Below are 26449 nucleotides of genomic sequence, written 5' to 3' on the forward strand. Positions count from 1 at the left end.
AAAAAAAAAAAAAAAATCCTCAGCAGCATCAGGTCTCATACACCGCAGTTTTATAGCTGTTGTCATTTGTCTTTGCTGATGCAAGGTGTTTAATATGCAATCTAAATATTCCCCCTCTCAAAACCAGCCTCACCCCCAGCATTTTATTTTCATGAACTATACATATAAACAGTCTAGGCCTAGGCCCACTTTAAATCCTTTTGGAAATGTTGCTGGACTGAAGCCATAGGAAGTTAAACTGCCATCGTTCGACATGTGTTAACTGCCTACCGTTTTACAGCATGTGCTGCAAAGAGCCATTTATTAGAACACGTTCTTCAACTTAGAGTAAATGGCCTACGTAAACCCATTCATCATTTTATAAAACCTAGAGGGCGCCGTTTTCCTACACATTGTGAATGAGGTTCAAAGATTAAACAGCTCCATCCAGTGTTTCTATTTAGGTCTGAATCATGCAACCTAAAACTTTTTTTAATTATTGGATTTGGGTAGTGTTAAAAAAAAAAAAAAAAAGAAAATGCAACAGTTTTATATGTTTGTTACGGAGCCAGATGGTGGATTTTCAGGATTTTCTCCTCAATCTGAGACAGGGATGTCGGCCATATTGGGCACACGGGAAAACCTTTCAATAGATGATGTGACGTTCAAATGTTATCGGAAATAATGACACATGCCGGCGTGACCCTTGATCAACAAAACAAGGACATAGAAAAAAGAAATTTCAGTTTCTTTAGACATCCACGTTTAATGTTATTTATTAGGTTTACTAAACTATTTGTTGCTAATGTATTTTTCAAAACATCAGCAAAAGGCACAGGGCCTACGTTTTCTTCTCCGTGCAGCTACATTATATTAAGTGGTTTAAGTGATTAATTCAGTATTCAAAATTGATCACAGATTAATTGATTAAACAGATGATCGTTAGTTGCAGCCCTAATTTATACAGGACAGCAGCACTCACAAAAGGCATGTTATTAGTTGTGGTGATGAGCCTATGTGTTGTTTAGTGGTTCCCATACCGGAGGTCTGGACTTCTACACAGGGTTAAAGTTAAATCTTGGGGGTCAAGAAAACCCTGGGAAATTGTTTTTTTTTCTGCTATACAAAATCATGCTAATCCTTTTAGACTGTCTTTTGTTGAACTGGTCACACGTGGAAAACGTGCGACTGGTGACGGGATTCACAAGGACACACTGCCTTGTTTTAAGGGAGCCAAAAAAAAAGTGAGTTGATTGGTGTTTGGGGACTAATTGACGCACGGAAACCCGGAAGTACGAGTTTAATCTGAGTGCGTGAACGCAACACGATTCCTTCTTTGGCCTCGTCGGCTCCTCGGTCCTCGTCCGGCTATTGTTGTGTGTCTTTCAGGGCAACCCCGACCTATCAGCAGGCGGTGATTTCTGGATATTTTAACCGGGTTTCTTAGCTGATACTCCGCCATATTAATCGGTCTTTGTCAGCTGGCGGCGCCTCATCGTTTCACAGGAATATTAAGGATCCCGGCGGAGGACTTTGGGCTGGTGAAGTAGTTAATCGGTATGGGACAGACGGAAGACTGAGATTCCACGTTAGAGAGACTGCTCGTGTCGGCTGTTTTCCACTTCTTTGGATTGACGACGGGAAATAAAAACGTGCGGGAAGAGACCACAGGACGCATGTAGCCGAAGTACAACACTGCTAAGGTCGCGTTTAAGGTAAGAAGTGTTCGCCAAAAAAAAAAATAAAAGTCACATTTGGTGTTGGAAGTGGAGTGAGCAGGGCCTCGTATCGCTGTGACACTCAGAGAAAGTTGGGAAAAGGGATCAGGAGAGTTTCCTCGGGGTGTTACATTGTATTAGAAGACTGGGACGTTGTTAGCCCCGATCCAGGATCGGATCCGTGTGGGTGTTTGCTTGTACAGGTCGATGGGAAAAGACAACAAAGAGGAAAGACTCCCAAACCGTCCAGGAACAAGTCTGGATTGCTGCATTGGCACAATTTTAGCCAAAAAAAAAAAAAAAGAACAACAAATCATATAATCTTTTTTTGTTTTTGTAGAATGCACGGCTTCATTACAAAATTGTTGGAATTTTATTTCACATAAAGTTTAACTACTTGTACTTTGTCTGCCTGCCTCACCCAATCTTGTTCACACACACACACACACACTCAATCAACTGCTGTAGGCCTCAGCTGTAATGGGCCTTTATTGCTACACACATTGTATTACAGCAGAGTCTCCAAAATAACAAAAACCCTCTGAATTTAAGCTTTTTTTTCTCCCAGCAGTCTCCAGCTGTTCTTGCATGCTTTTATTGTGATGGTGCAACTCAAACTGCCCTAAATTTGGTATTTGTGTTTCTACAGTGGCTTAAAATACAGGAGTGCTGCTGTAGTGTTGTGTTGGAGAGTGTATGTGTTCATAGATTCAGCGTCCCTGACTGTGCATGTGTCTGTTGGTGTGCTTATATACTCTGGTGCCACAGTAATCCTCCTCCCTGGTAATCCCTCTGTTAGTACAGCCCCAGTTGGCTGGACAGTCGCGTCTCCTTCACACACACACACACACATGGACACACACAGCTGGAATGGAGCGGGCTGTTGGCAGAGGAGTGAGGAGCACTAACAGGTGGTGCTGGCCGGGGTTCAGGGACTTCAGTTTAACTGGAGACATGAAGGATTCTCGCTTACTCCTCGAGTGTCCTCATGGCACAAATAAGACCCTACAGTATTGCTACAGTGGACTGATTAGAAGCATCCAAGCTGTTGTACCACAGTGGAAATGCCAGAGTCATAGCACGACACACTCACATGTTGGAAAACTGAACAAATGTTTGGATTTGTGATTCGCAGATTTCACATATCCACAGTCAGCCATGTGGGCACAGAGGACAAGAAGAGCTCTTCTTTTTTTTATTGCTTGAAGATGGCTCTTTCTCTGTCCCAGCCTCACTCCAGCCTTTGACAGGCACAGCAGGTGGCCTCAATAGCATGAATGGATGCGGAAGGAAGTTCCTCTCTCCCCCCCTCTCCGCCGGCCATTCCACTCACTGTGATTGGCAGAGATGGCAGGCTGCCCCGAAGATAAGACCGAGCTGTGCCTCAGAGAGTGTGCCAGGGCAATTACTGAGTTACGCTTCAGTAATGGTTTGCAGCCTCTGGTAACTTTTCATCTCTCTGTGATCGTGGCCAGTGTTTACAGAGCAAGTCTGTCAACTTAGCTTTCATGCACTGGATTTCTCTTTCATAGCATGGGTGGTTTGGTTGCAGACTTTATGTGCTGATGTTTGCCCATATAAAAACTTATCAAAAAACTGTAATGCAGATACAAAAATGCAGGAAAATCTGCTGGTTTTAGCTTCTCAGATGTTAGAATTAGCAGCTTTTCTCTGGTTCATATCACTGGAAAATGAACACATGGGTTTTAGGCTGCTGGTTGGACAAAACAGGGCACTTTGATGATATCACCTTGGAAACTGAGAATTCCCTTTTTTTGCACTATTGTCTGACATTTTGCAGCCTAAATAATTACTTGATCAAATGTTTTGTACTAAAATTGAGTTTCATCTCTGCTTTTTATTATGTCTGTGTGTTTCACTAATAGGGTTAAGTATCATTTGTTCCTAGTGCTGATACAGTGCCCCAGTTTCAATCCCAATAACTGAGATATCCAGGATAAACATTGTTTATCTCTTTCCTTTTTTTAAATACAAACCCATTAGAATTACTGACCCAGTTTAATTATCTGTCCCTCCCTGCCAGCTTGTTCTGCCAACATGCTTTGTCCTCACCCTCTGCAGCACGGATGCAGTGTGTCTCTGTAGTACCACTCTACATCACAGCTGGGTGTGGTCACAGTGCAACAGACCTGACCACACCAGAGGTTCCAGATACTTAGTGGGCATCCAGACCAAAAATAGTCCTGCACTTAAAAAAAAAAAAAAAATACAAGGGGCTGTGTTGGTTGGTTGCCTCAGCTGCTGGTGAGACAATGAAATCATTATTGATTAATCTACTGATTACTTGTTAGACTATTGTATATTTTAAAATAGTGAAAAATGCTTTTTGCAGCATCAGAGACCAACGTGACAAGTTTAAATGTTCTTCTTTTGTCCAAACCCCAAAGATATTCAACTGAAGGAAAACAAAAACTTGTCTTGAGGTCAATAGACATCGATTCTCAACTCGTCCTCAATGCATTCCTTGGTCCTTGGTGATTCAACTCGTCCTCAATGCATTCCTTGGTCCTTGGTGATTCACACCTGTACTTAGAGCTGTCCGTTTGTGATCGGATCTCCCAGGACGCATGTTAGTACCAGGTGCAGCCCCCAGAGGAACTTTGTTCAACTTTGGACAAAAATGGTGGAAGAAAACTTGATTTTAAACGGGAACCATTTGATCAAAGAAGACGTGAAGAAGACATTCACTGGCAGCTTTTGGAACTTGACACCTTGTGATAATTTGTCCTACAGACCCATTTTGGTCAGTACCAAAGCAGAACTGATGTCTGACACCCGTCCCTGTACATCAGAGTGAAGTCTTATTGGGGAAAAAACTTTAATTCATGTACTGTACTGCGTCACAGCTTTGTCCTAAGTCACTGCAAAGGTTACACAAGGCAGTTGCTCAAAGGTCGAAGGGCCTCTCCCAGATCTCTCCACAGCTGAGTCTTATCTGATTAGTCAGTACGGCAAACAGGAGCTAAGAGCTGTGTCATGCTTTATGTGGCTGAATGTAACTTCACCGTGGTTCACCATTTCTGCTGGACCTTCGCGATCCGTACTGCACTTAGACATTTCTCAAGAGCAGAAACTGGAATTTGTGTTATTAAAAATAACCTCAAATAATAACACAAAGCTTGGCCAACATCCTCAAAGCTAAACATAGAGGGACTCTGATGGAGTACAGGAAGAGTGGCTCATCAGATACTGTAAAACATTTGTGTTTCTTTTTATTGAGACATTTTTTTACTGCACATTTTACAAACTTTCCTCTCTGATTATATCACTTCTTTTTGCTGTTTTGCATCCATTCCATTCCTCTTGGAATGGAAAGGTTTCAATCTGTTTTTTTTCCTGCATTTTTCTCTTCTTAGATGGGTGTCAGTTCTGTATAGTTCACTGAGATGTGACTGTAACTGTAAAACTTGGTTATACACATAAAAACTCAGCTGCAGGAGACCCAACCGTTTAGCATGATAACATGTAGTGTTGAGATTTTTTTTTTTTCCCCTGAATGTTGCCTGCATGCCAGCTACAGCAAAAGCTTCCCTCCTGCAGCTCTCCAGCATTGTTGTATTCAGCCCTGTGGGAAGCAGCAGCCTGTGTCTCCTTAATCTGACACGGCATCACTGGCAGTCTGGCACACAGCCTCACATGTCACATGTCCTTGGATGGGGATCTGGCTCCAGCATTTGTTTGAACACATACCACTGCCTTTTTTGTGCTCCTGTACACTATGCCTCAGAGTAAAGTTATTCACAAATATGTGTAGGAGTATGTATATGAATTTACTTTAGTTTCTATGCCGGATTTCCAAGCTAGTTTCAAATTCCAGTTTGTCTCTTGTATCGTTATATAAAAGTTAACACTGATCCAGAAGGGATTTAATACAGTTTTGGCCTGTAATCATGTAAAGCATCTCAGTCTGTTCAGCTACCTTCTGAGGTCCCTGCGCTGTAGAAAAACAAATGGTAGGAATCAATTTACAGAAGTGTTTTTAAGTCAGGACCGTGACCCACATCTCTGCGTGAGCTCGAGGTGGTATTTACTGTGTTCCTTTGGAGCCACCAAAAGAATGGCACATTTCTTCCAGCTAATCTCATTGTGGATATAACAGCCTCATTTAGGAAACCATTTGAGAGAGGATACAATAATCTGCCTGTAATTTGATTTGCTGTGAAGTCGGTTTGAGGCTTCATTAGTTTTGGTAAATTTGTCAAACAGGGAAAAAAAAAACACACTGGGGATGATCATTCCCCTTGGCCACAAATATTTTTGGACTTTATCAGTTTAATGTATTTCACAGAAGGTTTTTCTTTCCGGGGTCTCAAACGTGTCCTGTTAGGACAGTTAGATCTGAATGAAAGTACTGTATGGCTTAATAGATCGACCAAGACTGGGTTGGTGGTGGTAACCCACTGAGGAATCCCATGCTACAAATGTGCGTCCTTGACACTCTGTGGAGTGTTTTGGATAAAATTATCCATAAAATAGCATATGCTGTATGCTACAGTGAATTTATATAGTTTGCTGCAGTGATAAAGCTGTCCATTCACCCCAGCTGCGGTTGTAAATCTGTTCCTGTGTGTAGAGGCATCTGGTTGTTTTGAATATTTAATTGGAGCACTTGGTTTGATTGATTGTTGGGGTTTGTGGCTCCACTGTAAGGACAGTGTGTCTGTGCCCTTATTAGCATTTGTGCTGCTCAGTGTTAGCATGTGTATGGGGTTGCATGATTCAGGGGATTGAGAGTCTGTGGGGGAGGGGGGGGGGGGCACCATAAGGTACTTTCTCTTTGTCCATAACAAAAGGTAGATGGGACTGACTACAGAGGAATCCAAAAGCCTTTCTCCGTAGTACTTAACAGTGAGGGATGAGGTTTTCTCACTGGGTGGTTCAAAAGCTATGCGGTGCATATGTTCTATGCAAAAAAAGGTTTTTCAAAAACTACTTTTGAAGGAACAAGATCTTTTTTATTCCATTTTGAGTTACTAAGAAGTCACATTTTAAAATGATATCCCTATATTAATTCTGGCTTTCTCTGTGGGCCATGTCGTGTATTTTTTGCCAAAGAGGAAGGGATCCAAAGTGAAACTTGTGGGCTCTGAACCAGTTTGGCATGCCAGATCATGCGCCAACCCTGTGGGCTCGCTCAGGCTTGTGATCTATTCATGGCCATTTTAGGAGCGAATCCCCCGGGTGCATAATAGTGTAACTAGGACAGGTTGCCAATTATTAAGGAAAGGGGAGTTTTTAACATAATCTTCAACCTATAATTACATGACAGAATTTGAGAACATTAATCAGAGGAGGGGTTTAAACAGAAAGTGAAACCACTGAGAACTGGAAGAGTCCTGGAGTTGTCCAGATATATTGAATTAAATTAAGTGTTTTAGTCAGCCGGGTGGTCGCCACTCCCCGTCTCTCTAGCTGTTAATCACGATGGTCTGCTTGATTTTAAAGCAGATATTTCACCTATAATTAGTGTTATGGCCACTTGGATCAGCAGCTGGTTGACACAGAATCTGTGTTCTTACAGTCATCACCATCAGCAGCAGTCTGGTTTTATCAGGATTAGCCTCAGTCAGGGGCATTTGCTTCCAGAACACAGCAGAGGATTTGAACCATTGATACCCTCTTTAAACTGCAGACACTCTTTCACCGTGTTTTCTTTCAGGTCAGCCATTACTTTGCTGTAGCATTAACTTCAGGGTCAAGCACTAAGTGTTTCGGGCATTTGGAAACACGTAGTGGTTGACATGTGCGACAGGATAAGGTCAAAGGTGACGGTCATGTTTATGTTGTCTTCTGCTCTGCCGTCAGTGGCTTCTGTTAGGATGTTGTGGAGTAGCAGAGATTGTGGCAAATGATTTTTCATGGTCAGTTTCTGTACGTTTTTATGTTTTGTTTTCTTTTGCATGTGTAAGCCTACATAGAATGGCTAATAAACTACTTTTACATATTTTTGGAAGGAGTCTTCACTATTGTTTGCTTCCCATCCAGGCTCTTTCCTGGCTTGTTTTCTTGTATTTTCTTGTATTTTTATTTATTTTTACACAGTGCAAAAATGTGTGCTCTCTTTAATCTTACATGCATGTATGTGTCCGGACGCCTGCTCAAAGCCAGTGTTTCGAGCACGTTTGCGGATTCAAACATGCAAACGGTTGTTTGCCAGTGTACAAGTTGGACTGATATTTTAATGTATTTGTTTGACTGTATTGGTTAGAAATATAAACTTATCTTCATCCACATCCTGTACATTTAGTATCACTCAAACTGTCCTTGCTGCTCTTTAAACTTCTCTATTTTATTCATGATAATTAACCTCAGTTCATCCTGCCCTCACAATCGTTCATCTTACTGTCTGTTTCTGCTGCTTCAGCTTTGGCTTTCAGTCAATACTGTTTGTTCATGTGAGGAAGTCGATACAACATCCGTCTCAAATAAGTAGATCTATAGATTGATTGTTGACCCTCATTATTTTTTGTTGATGCTCTGCCCTTCACAAGCCAGGGCCATATCAGCAGAGACTAAGTGAATTGTTCTCTTCACCAGGGGAGTTAGTTTTAGCTCCAGTTTGATAGAACAAAGTGCTGCCAAATCAATACAACCATTACAATTTATGGAGCAAGGAAACAATCTATATTTGGCTTCTCACCTGTTTGGATTATTCTTATTATTTTTTGGTTTTAAAACTTATTCCACTTGTGGAAGGGTCACAGATCTGCTTTTTTTTCTGCCCACAAATCTCAAACTGTGCTCACACGAAAATGACAGGATTGTCACAGAAAAACAGCTGAAATTTAGGGATTAAATGCAAATAAATAATTTAGTAAATCTGCAAATTCTAACTTAACAATGGAAGCAGCATGTTGCTTTTTTAGATAATCATTTCGTATCCTTTGAATGTGTTTCCACAAGCACAGAGATTCCATGAACAGCTTTGCTGTTGTCTCAAACAGTTGCTTTCATTATCAATTAATCAGCTGATTATTTTCTCAGTTAATCAGTGTTGTTTTGTTAAATGTCAAAAACTAGAAAAAAATGCCCATCGTAATTTCACACATCCCAAAGTGGCATCTTTAAAATGTTGTGTTTTGCCTGACCAACAGTCCACAACCCAAATATATTCAGTTTACTATCATGTATGACACAGATTCAGGAAGCTGAAACCAGCAAGTTTTAATCGTTTATCAAAACAGTTGTAAATTATTTTCCCAATTCAATTGATTGACTAGTTGACATTAACTGATGCATCTGTTTGCATTAGTAGATATGTCAAGACAGGTGTCCAGTTAGTTTTTAGACTTAGTGCATGGCCGCTGTCGGACGTCGGAGCAGAGAAGTTGTCCCCTCCTGTCCTCTGCCTGTCTTGCTCTTTGTTTTCTACCCTTGTCGGCCTTTCGTCCATGAATGACAGCAGCACACACCTCTCTCGCTCCATTGCAAGTATCAGTGTGTGAACTGTCGCTGACACACATCTGAAACTATGTTGTAACGTTTTTCAGATGCCAGGATATGAGTCATTGGCCATGGATCGGCCTTTGGGTTGAGTGTTCATCTGTTTTGCAGTGGCAGCTTGTTTTATTGTGTACAAGTTAAAAGACACACACAGGCGCGCAACTGCTTGACTAAGAGGCCAAAGGTGACAGAAAAATGAGTAAACGGAGCAGCGCCTGGAGATGATGCTGTCAGCTCATGACGACAACACACACACACACACACACACACACAAACTTATGCACTCGCAAACTGGCACGTATTTATCTACTGCATGATTTTCTTCTTGTGACGACATCCCAGCGTCTCGTTGCTTCTCAAAACATTAAACATAATCTTTCCCACCCGAAGACAAACACCAACTGAGCAGAACATTACTTCAAAGGAGAATTTTTCTTATCTTTCTTTTTATGTGAAGCAATTTGGCATTAGTCCTCGAAAAACAGCCAACACACACACACACACACAGAGGGTTTTCATATATCAGCTCAGGAGGGTAGAGCAACAACTCTTAACACTGAAGGGCTTTTTGCTCCTCTCAAAACTGTGTCAGTGATAGTGTGATCACAGGGGAGAGTTGAAATGGCCATAGGCTGTAATACGATCTAGTTTCTACTTGGTTGGCTTGACGAGCTTTTGTTGGAACTTGTGAAGTCACGTGAGGTCGCTCGTTGGCTTTCAGTCTTTGTTTTCTGGACGGCAGTTATGCTAAGACCCTCCAAAAAGCTTCAGGCTAGTATGAACAATATCATAATTATTTCTCTTGCATTTGTGAAACAATCCCAGCCTCATGACAAAGCATGAGATCAGGCATTGTTGGCTGCTGCTAATTTGTGAACTTATACACTATTTGTCTACTTCCTGTCTGTCTTCATATAGTGGAGTTGCTTATGGAAATACAGGAATCACTGACAGCCTTTTTAGGCAGGGACTTTTGGGCTGATTCTGGTGAATCAGGGTGTGATTCTAAAGATTTCCGTCTGATTAATCTGTCAGTTGGTTGTCATTAATATTGTTTTAAACATCTGGTTTCCGTGCAGAGCCACAGCTCATCTGAAGGTCACCTCACTCTTTGTAAAGTTTATACACCTCCAGCTCTCCGTACTGAGTTTGAGGACCCTTGTTGTCAGCAGATCCCCTTCCACCATTTCATGTAAACCTTGTCTTTCACCTTCATTTGTTTCCCCTTTCCATGCACCTTGCAGTGTATGATCTGAGATGTGTGGCAGGAGACACTGCTTGTGGCTTAATTGATATAAATGCAGCCAAAGAGTTTAAGCAAATCTTTCTCGTCCCTCTTTTTCCTTTCAGGCTTGACGATGGGTTGTGTCAGGAGTAAAGAGGACAAGGGCCCAGCGCTGAAGTACCGACCCGACAACTCAAATGCCACGCCAGTTAACGCCCACCTGGGCCACTACGGGCCTGACCCCACCCTGATAGGTCACTCACCAGCTATGAAGACACACAACAACAGCTACAACAGCCATGCCGCTGCCCTCACGCCCTTTGGTGGGGCGTCTTCGGTCATGACGCCCTTCGGTGGCGCCTCCACCTCCTTCACTTCAGTGGCAGTGAGCAGTCCCTTCCCCGGTGTCATCACAGGTTAGTCTGATGAGAGGATTTAAGGGAACATGGGACCAGAGAATCTAGGCTTTGAAAAGGCTTTAAAAGTTTCTCAACATGAATGGAATGCCCTTTATTATTCAAATAAATTCATATATCTTTGGGACCCAGAGCCCCCCTCAGAGAAACGGATGATAAAAGGTGTGCTGCTTTATAATAGAATCCAAAACGAAGGATATAAATTTATTCAACTAAATAGAACCTAATACTCATGAAATTCTTCTCTGAAACTGTTTTCCTCTGCCATTTTACAACTTTTCATTGCGTCGTCATTATGTGCAAATCAGTGTACAACTTTAGTATAAACTCAGCTGAACATTTGTTATGCGCAGGACGTTATGAGCAGCAGATGTTATGCAAATTAGACATTTGAAACGAGTCAGCCAAAACATCAAGGCCGAACAGGAACCCAAAATAGGCCTGTAATATGGGAAGCAGTGCGGCGGCCATGGCCTCTCCTGAGCCAAAGGAAACAATTACATGCACAGAATTCACTGGCTTTAGTTATGCACATTTAAAGTTTGTATTTCCAACATGAGTTTGACTTCGAATGACTTTTTGATTAGGGATTTGTTGGGAATGAAAATGACTCTTGGTGACACGGAAAATGTAATCTCACGCAAGTCAAGGTTGGTTAATACATCATAGATTGGATGGGTAAATTATGCAGTAAACGTACACAACACACAAGAATGGTGTTTCCTCTCGAAGCGCGCACACTCGCACAAACACATATGCTCGCACACGTCCCTCGGTCCCTGTCTCGCTCCTTAAAGGAGGATAATCTGGCCTGAGGGGCTGCTGTAGATCTAATCTTGCCTGTTCAATTTCCTCCTCAAGATAAACATATCACAGTCCCGTTGTCCCTCTGTGCTCTTTTGCTTCAGACCATGGACAAATCGACTCTTTTCATTATAGACAAAAGATTAAGTGACATCAATTTGATTCACTGACCTGAAGTGAATCCACTCAGGGAGACAGAAAATATTCAGTTTCCCTGATGTGTTCTTGAAATAAATCAAAGTTAAGAGAGCTGGTTGTATTTTTAGTCCAGGCTTTGAGGTGCAGGAAGTGGGACATTACAGAAAAGAAACACAGTTGTACTCTGTGATACAGTGTTGAATTAAATGAGCATAATTGTTTATCTGTTTGATTATTATTTGTTAATTAAGATAAGACTCAATGAGACCTTGACTCATGTCACTCATGTGAAGTGTCAAATATTCTAAAAGTAATGAAGGGAATATTCAAAGTGAGGACTTTGTTGTTTATATTTGAAGGTCCAAGGTTGTGGGTGTTGTTTAAATTTGTTGTGCAGCATTTCCAGATTAAAAAAAATAAATTGACTCGATTAAAGGAACCAGATATTTGAGAATCTGCAGGATTAAAAACCTACCGTATATACACACCTCTAACACTCACGTTCTCTTGCTCTCAGGTGGTGTCACGTTTTTCGTAGCTCTGTACGACTATGAAGCGAGGACGTCAGATGATCTGTCATTCAAAAAAGGGGATCGCTTCCAGATTATCAACAACACGTGAGTGCATTTGCTTTTTGCCCTGACAAACTCCTGCTGTGTGGGGGAGTGTGTGTGTGTGCACATGGTTGTATTTGTGCAGTGACCTCCCACTTGCGTGTGTGTGTGTGTGTGTGTGTGTGTGTGTGTGTGTGTGTGTGTGTGTGTGTGTGTGTGTGTGTGTGTGTGTGTGTGTGTGTGTGTGTGTGTGTGTGTGTGTGTGTATGTGTTTAATCCGTCATTGTATTCAGGTCTGATATTAAGGCTGAAATCTGTCTGGGTTAATGGGTTCCTCTAATGGGCCATCTGCTTAGTCCCCAACGCTTTGCTCCAGCCACAGATCATTCCTCCAGTTTAGGGAATAATATTTGGGATACAGTCAGGTGAAATTTAGCACTTTTCCAGAGTTCCAGTAAAGTAGTAAATAAATGTGTGTATTAATAGTATCTACAGAATCTATATTCACAGATCAACAGTGCTGAAAATATGCCTGAAGGTCAAACTCATAAGAATATTATGAAATCATTTGTCTTTCTTGCACCATTTCCTTCAGTTTCCCTTGTTATGAGAATAATGAGAATGGGATCAGTTGCTTATTGTCTGTTGAGTAATACATTTCAGTTGTCGCAGGAATCAAAGCCAAAGACAGTGCATTTATTTGTCATTGTGGCATCTGTGCTACTTGTCATCATTTTATCCACAGCATGCTGTATTTTAACTAGTATAGTATATCCTTATTTCCATAATTACACTAAAGTGATGTTCTGTTTTTGTAATATAAAAGGGAATCATAATAAATTACATGAAATTTTTTTTTCTACTCATTCCTCGCTATCCCAACACCCAGAGCATCATCTTTTTTCCCAGGTGTACACAGGTGTTAAATTAGGCAGCGCTCCAAGTGCTCCACAAACTCTATTCTCCTCATCCATCATACACAGACTTCAACCACTGTCAGTGTTCACGTTGCATTTGCAGCGACGAAACTACCATCTGCTTTCAGAGCAGAGGTGGGAGGAGGACAGATTTGTACAGTTTTTCAGAAGTGCCAGTAGACAGACTTTCCTCGCAGCTCAGTTCCTCTTCCTTCGAATTTAAACTCACGTCTGCTGTTAAACTTACCAGGAATTGTGACAAAACATTTCTGAGGATATGTAAACTTAGTTTTACACTGTGCCACGTATCCAGAGGATTTTGCTGTTGGTGTTTTTTTCCAGTTAATCACAGTTACTTGACATCAGGGGTGGAAAGTAACAAAGTACATTTATTTGCACTTTAATTGATTTTTTTATTTTACCATTTTCTGCTGCGTCAGCTCTACAAGATTTCAGAGGCAAAGATTAGACTTTTTACTCTGCTACATTTTTTACCAGCTGCTATTACTTTCCAGATTAAGATTTTCCATAAAAACACAGAAGATAAGATTAGAGAAAGCACTGGTAAAATATGAAGCAGTGCTTTCCAACATTTTTGGCTTGTGACACCTCACAAACACCTTCACACCAACCAGCCCAGAAGAAGTTGTCCAGTATTTCATAAAAAATAAAGCAAAGATCAGAGATGAGTTCATTCATCAGTATTAACAATGTTAATGTAATATGTAACAATACACCAGTCTCGGGCCATTTTTCCGTGAGTTCTTTTACTTTAGATCCAGTTTGACATAAACCTCCACCCCCAACACGATGACTCAGATTCCTGACGTGGTTGAATGACACGTAACACGACCTTGTTCCCTCTTCATCTTTGTACCATCAGTCTTCTTTTTAGAGTGGGTATATTTTTCCGTCATTCTTTTGTGCCTGTATTGTCTGCTTCTAATTTTTGACTGGCTTCTCTCTTCAGGGAAGGCGACTGGTGGGAGGCTCGCTCCATCAACACCGGGCAGAAAGGTTACATCCCCAGCAACTACGTGGCTCCAGCCGACTCCATACAGGCCGAGGAGTAAGAACTCAGCGCCCTTTTCTAACATCATGTCTGTTCCTGATTCTCTGACGTTTTTATTTCCTCTGCACTCACACGTTGTATGAATCAAGTGTCATGTACACATGGCAGAGAATCTAAAACAATGGAGGGTATGGTATTGTTGCTGAGAGCTGTTGGCATTCCCACTGTTGTTCAACCGGTGTGACAGAAACTTTAAGGGACCGTGGCGCTTTTCGCCAATTTTATCCTGGTTTCTAATTGGTTAACGGCCATTTTGCTAATACAAGCTACTCATCCAAAAAAAAAAAAAAAACACTGGGTAAACCAGCCAGGCATATTTTGAAAACAAAATCCACCTGTGAAGCGAGACGATTCAGCTCCTTTCTAACGTGACAGTGCTTGTAAGCAATTCTTGAAGCAGATGGGGCAGCAAAGTTAATAATAAGCTATAATGGGAGTAGTATGGTCTAAATTATATGGAAATAATATTGAATGAGATTTTAATCTATTTAGTTGCCTCTGTGGGGGCTTTGAAGGAAACCACATAAGAACCACTTTAAAACTCATGATGTTTAATGTCAGCTGACGAACATAAAATAAATTTTATGTTTAGCTCCTGAATATCATGACAGGATCTGTGAGATATATAAAAAACCAGAGGATTTCCAAATCTCCCACAGCTAATTATCACATCACCAGCACCATATTCTCGTTCTCATTACGCGAATAAGAAATCCTACTTGTTGTGCAGTATATCACAGTGAAAGCTCCCCCTGTGACTGACTATGTGACTTTCTCTCTTTTGGCAGATGGTACTTTGGTAAAATGGGCCGCAAAGACGCTGAGCGTTTGTTATTGCTTCCAGGGAACCAGCGGGGCACTTTCTTGGCACGAGAGAGTGAGACGACCAAAGGTTGGATGATTTATTCTTTTAAACCCAGACTGTGATAATAATGCTGTAGTTTTAATATGAGACAATGATGATGGTGTTTTTTTTTTTTTTTCCTATTTGTGTTATTGTGGGACCTCAAGTTATGGCGGTCATATGTGAATTTACATGGTACAAAGTAGAATTTTTTTCATGAAGATTAGAAGTCAAGGGTATTTTCTTATTTATTCATTGTTATGTGAAGAGCAGGATTTTTTTTTTGCATGTTCTTTATATAACACAGTCTAACATAGTTTCTGCTTGTTTTAAAGGTGCCTACTCTCTTTCTATCCGGGACTGGGATGAGGTGAAAGGAGACAACGTCAAACACTATAAGATTCGAAAGCTGGACAGCGGCGGTTATTACATCACCACTCGGGCCCAGTTTGAGACATTACAGAAGCTGGTGAAACACTACACAGGTATGCAGCCCATCCACACATCTTACTCTCATGTAAGGCAGCATTTACACAAATTGCTGTTTACAACTGAACAGATCCTTCATCTCCAGGAGCATGTTGGTTATTGTTTTTCCTTTCAAACTCGTGTTTTGTGAGCCTATGAACTGTGTGATTGGGGCAGACATGTTTGTAAGAGTCATTTAGACAGTTTGGGGTTTGTTGTCTTTTTGAAAGGCTTTCTGACATACAAGTAGTCCCTGCTCCCTGCTCTTGTTTTATTTGATATTTCAGCCAGCGAATGCAGGGCTGGCAAAGGAAAATGCATTATTCAGCTGCAGATCTGCTGCTGGGATGTGTTATTGAATATGTTTTACAGAGGCTTTTTTCTTCTCCTCTTCTGTTGCAAGCTGTGTCTTCACTGACAGGGTCACAGCTCAGTAATCATGACAAAGTCCCAAAAAAAGCAAAACCATGTGAGACTTAAGCCAAAAGAGGCATGAATACAAAAAAACATTTCATAAAAAAAAAACACTGTTAAGCCTGTTGTAAGCCTTTATAATATTGATCAGCAGGCAGCTGTTCCTAAAAATCCCCCTTGTGGTCTGTCACAAGAAAGTGTGTGAATGAAGAGGCAGAAAAAAAAGGCTGTTTATTGAAAACTGCGCAAGAATACGGTTAAACTCCTGGAGGCAGAATCCATAAACAAGAGTATGTTTGTTATGTGAACCTTAAACATTTAATTTCTGGTCTTGTGTTGTTTACCCTGCCCTGCTCGCATCCACCATAATTCACCCACTGCGTTGCTCGTTATAATTGATGACTGGTAAATTCAAAGCTCTGCTCTCCTTCATATCCCTCTAAGTGTAGCCTTTTAAGTCCAGACAGAAGTCAATAATAACCGAGAACTCACGCAGAAACAGTAAGAAACCTATGCAGAATGTATCATACCTTCAAAGTGGTGGAATATAACAGACTGGTTCTTCGCTGTTTCTCTGTCTCTGTGTGCAGAATTCAAATGGGACATTTCACAGGGTGGTTGTTGCTGTCGCTGTCTGCTATAGTCTCGCTGTGTCTCAGAAGGCTTCTATACCAAAACACAGCACCTTGATCTTTTTGCTTTTAACTGAAATTAAATGCTTAGGTTCAGTACGGTTCACATCATTATGGTGAAATATGCAGAAAATTGGATTATCACTGGAGTAGAATACAGAAAAATAAATGCTTATTCTGTGAGGAATGACTCTGGAAATGATCTGTGGATTGTGTATGCTTTTAACGCTAATCAGTGATTGTGTTTTTGTTGAACGCAATCACGTGTGAATTCACAGGCTGATCACTGACAAGCTCCAACTTAAATCTCATTCTTTTTCTGCCCCCCACCCCCCCTGTGTCTTTTACATGTCCATTCCTTTCCAGAACATGCGGATGGTCTGTGCTACAGGCTGACAACTGTGTGCCCCACAGTGAAGCCTCAGACTCAGGGACTAGCTAAGGATGCCTGGGAAATCCCACGGGAGTCCCTCCGACTGGAGGTCAAACTGGGCCAGGGCTGCTTCGGAGAAGTCTGGATGGGTAAGAGAGCAACGCTGTATTCCAGCGTTTTCTTGGGAAAACACAGTGTATGTACCATTCACTTCTGTTTCATGACTGGCTGCAAAACCATACTGCATACTTTTTTGTGGAGCCATTTATATTTATTGATAATCAGAGTTGTTGCAGTTAATTTTGTGAATAATTGACCAATCCTTTAGCTCTAAAGCCCATTCATTATGGTGGAAAGAGAGTTTTTGCTCTAAAGTTCACTCCTGACACCGTCTAAAAGTCTACGTGAAAAGGATACAGGTCGACTCATCTTCGTGAGAAATCTGTCAGAAAATTGTAGTACATGGAAGCCCGGTGTCGCTGACGTAGTTTGAAATGGACGTCTTACTCGGTAGCACTAGATGGAAGCTGCTGAAGGATGAGAGGCTTCAGGTTCTTTCCTGCCAAGATGCATAGGGATTAGTCCATGACCTCCAACATCCATTTTACATACATGCAGTACGTCCCTTCCCAACAACACACATGCATATCTACACTGTGTAGTTTGACACAAACATTTCTCATGAATTAGTAAAGAGTAAAAGTGCATGTACATACAGTATGCTTACACGGCCATTAGGGTTTACATACAGAAGCAAAGTGTCTGCTGTACATTATTTATAACTAATGAAAATATAAATGCACATGAACTGAGTCTGTTTATACAATGATTCATATTAGTGGAAAATGGAGTGGAACTGACCTCAGTAAAGAGCTCGCTTGCTGCCACACTGGCCCACATACTGATGTAAATGCTGATTACTGATTGCTGTTGGTTTCACTCACACACACACACACACACACGCACACACACACAGACACAGACACACAGACACACACAGAGCTCGGTAATCACAGGTCACCTCCTACGCTTCAGTTCTCCAGCCTGTATGTGAGACGGGGGCCTTTCAGCAAACACGACTCTCCTCTTTCATCACTCACTCTTTCATTAAGTCTGGCCTGGAGCGAGCCTCGACCTGCAAGCCTCCACTGTGCAATCCCAGGAATCCCTCTCTGTCTCTCCCTGCACTGTTTGTTCTAGATGGTTTTTCTGCTCTCCCTGCTGAAAATCCCTTCTCTGCTCATGTGTTGTGTTTTTTTTTTTTTTTTTTTTAATATATCACGTTGGCTTGTTCTGTTGGCTTCCATTTCTCTCCTGTGTCCTCTCCACCTCATTATTATCACTACATAGTATCATTGCCCTACTTTGTCCTTCGGCTTGTGTGTGTTTGCAGTTTGTTCGGCATGATTCATTCATGAAGGTCAGCCTTATGACGGAAGCGGTAGATCTCCCGCTTCAGCTCATTGTCTGTAAGCAGGGCGTGAGTAAGTGGCTCTCAACCAGGAAGTGGCTGATTATTCAAGCTGTCATGTTCTTTCTCTCCCGAGCTGCTCTTTACACACGGGAATGCTGGCAGAGATCACTGGCATGGCAGCAGATTTTAGGATTGACCTTGCAGTCATTTAGAATGAGTGGAAAACGTCTTTTAATGTCCCTCCAGTGTTGTAGTTTTACAGTGAATGTTTCTTGATCGATCGGAAAGGTCTTAGATGAATTCTTTCTCCAGTAATACGGTTTATGTTGTGTTCCAAACCTGAACACTCGTTTTGTTTTCGTCATATGTTTTCATTCAGGCACGTGGAATGGCACCACTAAGGTGGCGATCAAGACCCTAAAGCCAGGCACCATGTCTCCAGAGGCCTTCTTGCAGGAGGCTCAGATCATGAAGAAACTTCGACACGACAAACTAGTGCCTCTCTACGCCGTGGTGTCCGAGGAACCCATCTACATCGTTACCGAGTTTATGGGCAAAGGTACGACACGCAGACATGCACGAAGAGACAATCACCCCACCCCCACCACTAAAAAACGCTTTTTTTTGGCTTCTTGATCCTTCACTTGGATGTTTGAGCTTCTCTGTGCAGAATGATGCATGTGCAGAGTTTGACACTAAAAGGCTGTTTTCACATTCAGCTGCTGAAGGAGGGAAAGTTTCTCTGTGCTCACCTGAAATCTCGTACACGAATGAGCGATTTTGCATCATCGCAGGTTTTGATGTGGTGACTCATAAACCTCCGGTTCGCATTCACTGAGAAGCGACTTCTTAGCGAAGTGGGAGAGCTCTTGTGCGAAGCAGTTAAACTTTTGATGAGAAACACACTTGCATATTTGTATACTTTGGATTTTTCATCAAGAAAAAAAGGAGTGCATGTGATTTTTAATTGAACGTTCTTGTGGGAAAAAGCATATCAGACACATATTGTTATTCTAAGTAGAGTGTTTTTGTAGCTCTTCAGACATGGCCGTGGGGGATCAGTAATGTAACAACAGAATAACTAATGTAGATGCTCTCAGAGCTATGCCAGTGATGAAACTGCACCAAGCATGGCCTCATTAATCACTGATGCCATTCTGAATGATGTTTTGCAAATACCAGTAATGTAAGAGCAGTAATGGGATGATTTCAAAGCTGGCTGCATATTTCAGGAAAAAATGCAGCACTGGCAAAACAAGCAGGACTGGGGCAAAAAATGAAGCCTGAGCCTTCAGCGTAGTTTTGATCAGGCTGGCCTGTCAAACAACTATAACTGCAGTTAAAATGGCACTTGAGTTAGGGGGCATGTCGAGAGGTCCATTTACATACATTGGCCTTAGCCATTCCAGCTCCATACATAAAAATGTGATCTGTGATCAGATGCAACCTCCAAACCATAATCCTGTTAATGTACCAAAAATTGTAACCTCTGGTGCTATAAATATATAAACAGACCAGCACTGACATAAAACAGAGCTGAACTTATTGAAGAAAGCCTCTCACGATCTTTGCTAACAGTCACGTCGCCTCCGAGTGGGTTTGGTTATTTTACCCTTTTTGATGCAGAGCTCCTGTGTCACCTGATGCTGCATTTATTTCTGTACTGTGTTTCTGCACAGACAGACGTACTGATTCTGCTTAACAGTAGTCTTCTTATCTCTTGACAGGTAGTTTACTGGACTTCCTGAAGGAGGGAGACGGTAAATATCTGAAGCTGCCCCAGCTGGTGGACATGGCTTCACAGGTAGGATCAAAACTCAGCATCTGAATTTTAACACAGGCGCAGCAAATCCCTTTGCCTCGTACCTGCCCAGCTGCTGTTTTAACCCAGTCTGAGGGAAGGATTATCATACATCAACAATAAAACAAAGAGAGTTCCATGTAGGCAAGAGTGTGTGGGTGTGAATGAGTCAAATATCCAGTCCCTGTGAAAAAGGCTTTCAGTTTATTCTCCATCTGTCTCTCATATTTATTTAATATCCAACTTGACATCTCTACCCTCCCCTCCCTTCCTCTTCTCCCTCACCGCTGTATGTGCCTCTCCTCGTTCGCCACCACTTAACTGCTTGTAGCGCTTAAACACCGCTCATCAGAGGCCACTTAAGCTCGCTGGTTCAGTCACCTCCTGTGATCTGCTCTTAATTCACCTCTCCACGCTCCCCGGGCTCCCTCCTCTCCTCATTCAGCGGAGTGGAAAAGTGTTTGTGAATTAGACCGAGGCGGGCTAAAACCCCGAGACGCCTCAGAGGGAGTTGACAGCCAGTGTGTGGAGGTGTCGGATAGATGTGTTAAAGATTTATCCCATTGTTTTTGTTGTCACAGGTGCAGATAATCTTTTTTTTTCCTTTTTTTTCTTACTCACATTGTGTATTTTACTCTGCATTAAAATCAGGGTTGAATATAACATCAGTGAAGTGTATTTTTCACTGTACTGGCTCATTGTAACCACTTTAGATTAGCGTTGTTCTCTGCGTTAGCATTTGCTTTCTGTGACAGTTTCTTTGCATCCTGATGCCATTCTCTGTCCGGTCTGTTCTGTCCCGTCTGGTCCCAGATCGCAGACGGTATGGCCTTCATCGAGAGGATGAACTACATCCACAGGGACCTGAGAGCTGCCAATATTCTGGTGGCCGATAACCTGGTGTGTAAGATTGCCGACTTCGGCCTGGCTCGGCTCATCGAGGACAACGAGTACACAGCTAGACAAGGTGCGTGTGGTGCACAGAGACACTTGTTTGTCTGCATTTGTGAGGATCTGCGCTGACTTTAAATAGACTACGAATGCATTCTGAATACTTTATGCTTACCCTGTAAATTGCTAATGAAAGTGATTGGTTTTTTCAGCCCCTCTACCAGGTTTTGTCTCTTTTAGGAACGAACCTTTGATCCTCAATTAAACTGAAGTATACGCTGACAAACATTTCTTTCATCATAACACATCCTGTAAATTAGGCCAAAGTGTTTCACTCTTTAGAGTTGAAAGGATTCTCTGGTTTTATAAATCAAATCTGGGAATTTGCTGCTGTTTCGCTGTTTGTCAGCAGATTAATGATGAAGGTAATACTTGCAGCCATCCTTATAATGATTATGTTAAGATCTGTTCCTCCTGCTTGACTCTTTCTTTTCTCTTTACCAGGTGCTAAATTCCCCATTAAGTGGACAGCCCCTGAAGCTGCCCTTTACGGCCGCTTTACTATCAAATCAGACGTGTGGTCGTTTGGTATACTACTGACTGAGCTGGTGACCAAGGGCAGAGTTCCATATCCAGGTAAGGACAAGAGCTGCACAGATATGATGCTGGTCAGAGATGTGTTTTTTTACGCTACATGGGAGGCTGCTCTTATTTCCCCCTTGTTTTAGTTCCCTTACGATCTAGAATACATTGCTCCCAAAGAACATGAATGGAGGGCTTTCAAGTTTTCCTCAGGGGAATAATTCATTCATTTTTTTTCTTCAGGATTATTCCATCATGCTTTTCTGAGTCAGAAGCATTTAACAATATTTTCTCACACAAGAATAGAACTGCATATAGATGATATGAGTCAACGCAGATGTCTAACGACCAGTGCATCAGTGCATGGGAAAGTACCCCTTACACCCCCCCCCCCCCCATATATCATCTCCCTCTCCCAGTCGTCTGCCACCTCATTTCTGCCCCCTGCTGTCTCTGAGCAGCACTGCAGCATGTCTGCTGTCGACAGGGTTTGACTGGCACTGATTACAGTGTGCGCCATATGGCAGACTTAACCACCATCTCTTATAGAGGGCCATCTGGCTCCTGTGGCCTCCTTGGTTTCAGTGCAAACCGTTCAGTCTAATTAATTCACCACAGAGCTGAGATTTCTAAGGGATGAACCCCCTCGTTCCCCTTCTCAAAATTGTTATGTGACTCACAGGACATTTGTGGCTCTTGTCCTGCCGTGCTGCAGTCTTTTTGGGGAGTTCTATTTCTATTCCCTTGCTTGATTGTGTAGAAGCAGTAGGAGGCAGGTATACCAAGCATCTTCTTTTTCTATTTTAGTCTGTGTATGTATATATAAAGATACCTACACACACTCACATATATGACAGGCGTGTTATTAGAGCTGAGGATTTTAGACCCAAGACATAAATCACGCTAACACCTCAGCATCCGACATGCCAGTGCCACCATGTCCTGATCTCTGCAGTTGCTGTGGGCCTTTTCCTCTCTCTGAGTGTGAGATAATCTGATCCCCACTCTCCCACAGAGAGATGTGGAGGGGGGTGAAGGAGTGGAGGGGGTGGGAAGGATGCGGCTATGACCATGCCACTGACTCTGTGTCATAACCTCTTTTAGCTGCAGTTAAGCTCCCCATGGAGCTGTTTCTGTGCCGTGTCACAGGGTTCAGGATCTCTGTCTTCCTGTCTTGGGAAGGAATCCATGACTCTGGTGCTCTAGCAAGGCAGGAAAAGGCTGGAAGATGATGCAGCACTGTTTAGTTTTTGTTTGAAATTACAGCAGTTGATGAGTTAAAGACTGATAATCTTTCATTAGCTATAAACATTTCTGTCATTTACAAAGTTGTAACAAGACTACATATTTTACCTAGTAGTACCTTGGAGTATTTTAGCCAAAAAGCTCTGCTGTAACACTGGGTTATTCTATTTTCCGATCACATTTTACCTCTAGAAAATATTATGTTATTTTGCCACTTATGTTTTTTAACTTTGAAATTGACTGCAAGTCTTACAGGAAATAATGACCCAACTTCCACCAAGGTTGTTGAGTTTTTATGAGATTTTCTTTTCCCTAACACAGTGGTTTGCGTGGGCATGTCCACCCACTGTCAGCTGCATGATGCCAACATTTTCTACAGCTTCAGGCTGCAAACTGGGTTTTTTCCTAATTAAAACTTTCACCATTTCTTTCTTTTTTTTTTCACCACAAAACTTTGGTAAAATCCACTTGTATTAGGTTCGCTGAAATAACCTATGATGAGATGATTATATCACAACAAAAGAAATTCGACACGGGGCAAGTTTACTTTCAAAATCTCTGCTGTCCATTGACATCTAATTTTGTGTTTTTATGAGGAGGTTAATGAAAAGGGGGAGGAACGTAAACTCGTTAAAGGAGAGATAAAGCTAACTATAATCAGGTATAAAAGTAAAGTGATGAGCTGAATGAAGGTCATGGTTGGGACGCAGAACGAGGACAGAAGATTCTAGATTAGTCTAGATTAAGTTCTAGATTAAAACTGATGAAGTAATTGTGTATAAATATTTAGTTCGTATTAAAGAGAAGAAACCCCCGGGCCCTGATGGCATAGGGGGAAAATTATTGAAGTGTTGTGCTATGGTATTTTTTCATACATTTTCTCCATCGCCCTTGGAACAACAGAAAGTTGTTGCACGTGGAAGGAATTTGTAGTGGAGCCAGCGATAAAGGTTATAAGTTTCCTAAGGCACTGAATGATTATCACCCTGTGGCTCTCACATCCCTTGTTATGAAAACATTTGAACACATTGTTGAATCTGACATTTTACTCTCAGTGGATTTTACACAGGTTTGATCCCTCACAGAGGGGAATGGAGAGCAGATTTAGCAACAACTCTGCTAAATCTTTTCCTTTGGCACCTGGAGGAAAATAAGAACCATGCACGTTTGCTTTTTATTGGCTTTTCTTCTGCTTTTAATTGTAGTCTCAGGGATGGTGGCTTAAGCCTGGACTCCAGGAGTTGCCTCTTGTGTGTCATTGTGTATGATGTATGTATTTGTGCTAAATAAACCTCCGACTCTTTTCCAGGTATGGTGAATCGAGAGGTGCTGGAGCAGGTAGAAAGAGGGTACCGCATGCCCTGCCCCCAGGGCTGCCCCGAGTCTCTTCACGAGATGATGAGGCAGTGCTGGAAGAAGGAGCCGGATGAAAGACCCACATTTGAGTACATCCAGTCCTTTTTGGAGGACTACTTCACAGCCACAGAGCCACAGTACCAGCCAGGGGACAACCTTTAGTCTGGGGAATTTGGGGGTGAACTCTGGCACTACAGAGAGGTACATCAGATCAAAACTTGGGACACCAGAGAAGTTCAACAAGGCTGCCAACGCTTTGCTGAAGCTTCAGAGAAAGAGGTTTTACAAAATAGTCCACAACCACACTGGCACACTTGCAAATGCAAGAAAAAATGTTTTCTGAAGTAGTGGTTTGTCCCTTGTGTGCCCGGGGACCAAATATTTGGGGAAGTGTCCAAGTGTGCAGGTTGGTTCTGGTACATTAAGCTCTGGGAACCCTGCTAATCAGAATAATCCATATGGACTGGCCACAACACTGTGATCAAAACAAGAGGGATTTTCTCATAACTTCAAATCTACTTTCAGATGCACAGATTTTTTTTTTTACTTTTTTAAACGATAAATTTCCCCCATCTGCTCCGATTTCCCCCCTTTTTATGTTGTTTTACAAACAACAATTCTTTGATATTGGAGTCAAGATCTTTTATATGTACATGAGTTTGGTTTGAATATGTAGGTCGATGAGTATGTTGTGTTTTTTTTTTTTTATCAGACCAACAACTGTGGTTGAATTGTGAAGTACGTGCTGTGACTGTAAAGCTTTGATGGAGAAAGGTGAGGTGACGTAAATGGGGAAAAAAAAGTTGTACTGTGTGGATGCAAGAATGTACTGAGAGATCGAACCAGGTGTACATACAGTATGTGCAGAAAATGTATTTTTAGCAGGTGTGATCAGGTGGATGAATGAGAATATGAAAGTGATTTGCATGATTCTTTTTTTTTTTTTTTTAAACACGGTCACTTGAATTGCAAATCACGTGAATTTATTATGCGTCTACTTTTTTCTTTTTCGTTTAAATGGGGACTTGAAATCATAAAGAGGTATTTTGATATTTTACAGGTGCAAAAACAGTTTTCCTGTTTAAGATTTCATAAATGTTTTGGAACGGACACTTCAGCTGTGAAATTCAACTGAGATCGGGCTCGTTTCTGTCTGAAATTAGCATCTTGTCTTTTCTTTGGAGCACAACTCTGTTTGCTGTAAACAGACTCTAACTTAGATCTCCTTGTATTGCACAAATGTACACAGTTTAACATTGCAGTAGATGAGCCATCCCATGATTGATGGTACAGGGAACTGTTAGATCTATTAAATTCACGTCATCATGTAAATCATACATGCAGCTGTAGGTATTTCTTTCTCTTCTTCTCAGTAAAATCCCACCAACCTACAACTGAACACAACTTCAGTGTCCTCAGTTCTGTGTCTGCTTTAGGGAAAGGTATATCCAAAGCCAACAACACAAAACAAATCTCTTAATTTGTAAATGCAACTATGCAAAGCCAACCAGTGATGTTTACCGGAACGTCTCAGATGGTATTTGCCTGTGTGGAGCTCCCTTAATGGTTTTCCAATTTTAATTCTGGGACAGAGAAACTAGAAGCAGACAAAATAAACACCTTGCACACACTGTGGCCCAGGCAGGACTTTAGTGCTTTTATAGAGATTGAGAAGATAAAAGTCCAATAACAAGTTTTTAGAAGTACTTCCGCCGTCTGTCCAGCTGTGTGTGATGAGAGATTTGAGAAGATGTAATTCAGCAAGAAAGCTTAAGGATTGGACGAAGATGTGAACTTTTTTTTGTATTTCTTTCTGTGCTTCACTCACGAGAACCTAATATGTGATTGTTCCTAAACATAGGGACTTGAACTAGTGGGGAGATAATAATGACATTACTGAGAATGGAAACTAATATGATTTTGTACAGAAAAAATAAAGTTTTACTCAACTGTTTCCCTCAGCTGGCTTTTTTCTTTGGCCAGAGGCAGTGATCCTCGTCCAGATTCAGTCTTCACATCTCGGTTTGGTGACGAACGTCTTGGATAACTGAGCTACAAAGAAACTCTTATTTTGGAACATGTTTGTGTTTCACTCTTTTCCGGCGTTTTTAATCAGGTCAAGCTGTCTTTTGTTCATTTTGT

At 41.7% G+C, this 26449-nt stretch overlaps 1 protein-coding gene across 1 annotated transcript; it reads left to right on the forward strand.

Moving 5' to 3' along the window:
• Positions 1-1319: 1319 nt before the first annotated feature.
• On the forward strand, positions 1320-26261 carry yes1 (YES proto-oncogene 1, Src family tyrosine kinase). The gene is made up of 12 exons (XM_041054675.1): positions 1320-1694; positions 10512-10802; positions 12262-12361; positions 14186-14284; positions 15076-15179; positions 15467-15616; positions 17012-17167; positions 18812-18991; positions 20160-20236; positions 21047-21200; positions 21629-21760; positions 24261-26261. Exons 2-12 carry the CDS (start codon positions 10520-10522, stop codon positions 24467-24469), a joined length of 1644 nt encoding a protein of 547 aa, XP_040910609.1. The 5' UTR covers positions 1320-1694; positions 10512-10519; the 3' UTR covers positions 24470-26261.
• Positions 26262-26449: the final 188 nt, after the last annotated feature.

The sequence above is a fragment of the Toxotes jaculatrix genome, chromosome 14 (assembly GCF_017976425.1).
Source record: "Toxotes jaculatrix isolate fToxJac2 chromosome 14, fToxJac2.pri, whole genome shotgun sequence".
Taxonomy (NCBI): Eukaryota; Metazoa; Chordata; class Actinopteri; family Toxotidae; genus Toxotes; species Toxotes jaculatrix.

Excerpts from the sequence above, each read along its gene's own strand:
- yes1 (XM_041054675.1), top strand. The coding sequence starts at position 10,520 with ATGGGTTGTGTCAGGAGTAAAGAGGACAAGGGCCCAGCGCTGAAGTAC. Across the intron at positions 12,362-14,185 it reads TTCCAGATTATCAACAACAC|GGAAGGCGACTGGTGGGAGG; the intron begins GTGAGTGCATTT and ends TTCTCTCTTCAG. Across the intron at positions 21,201-21,628 it reads CGAGTACACAGCTAGACAAG|GTGCTAAATTCCCCATTAAG; the intron begins GTGCGTGTGGTG and ends TCTCTTTACCAG.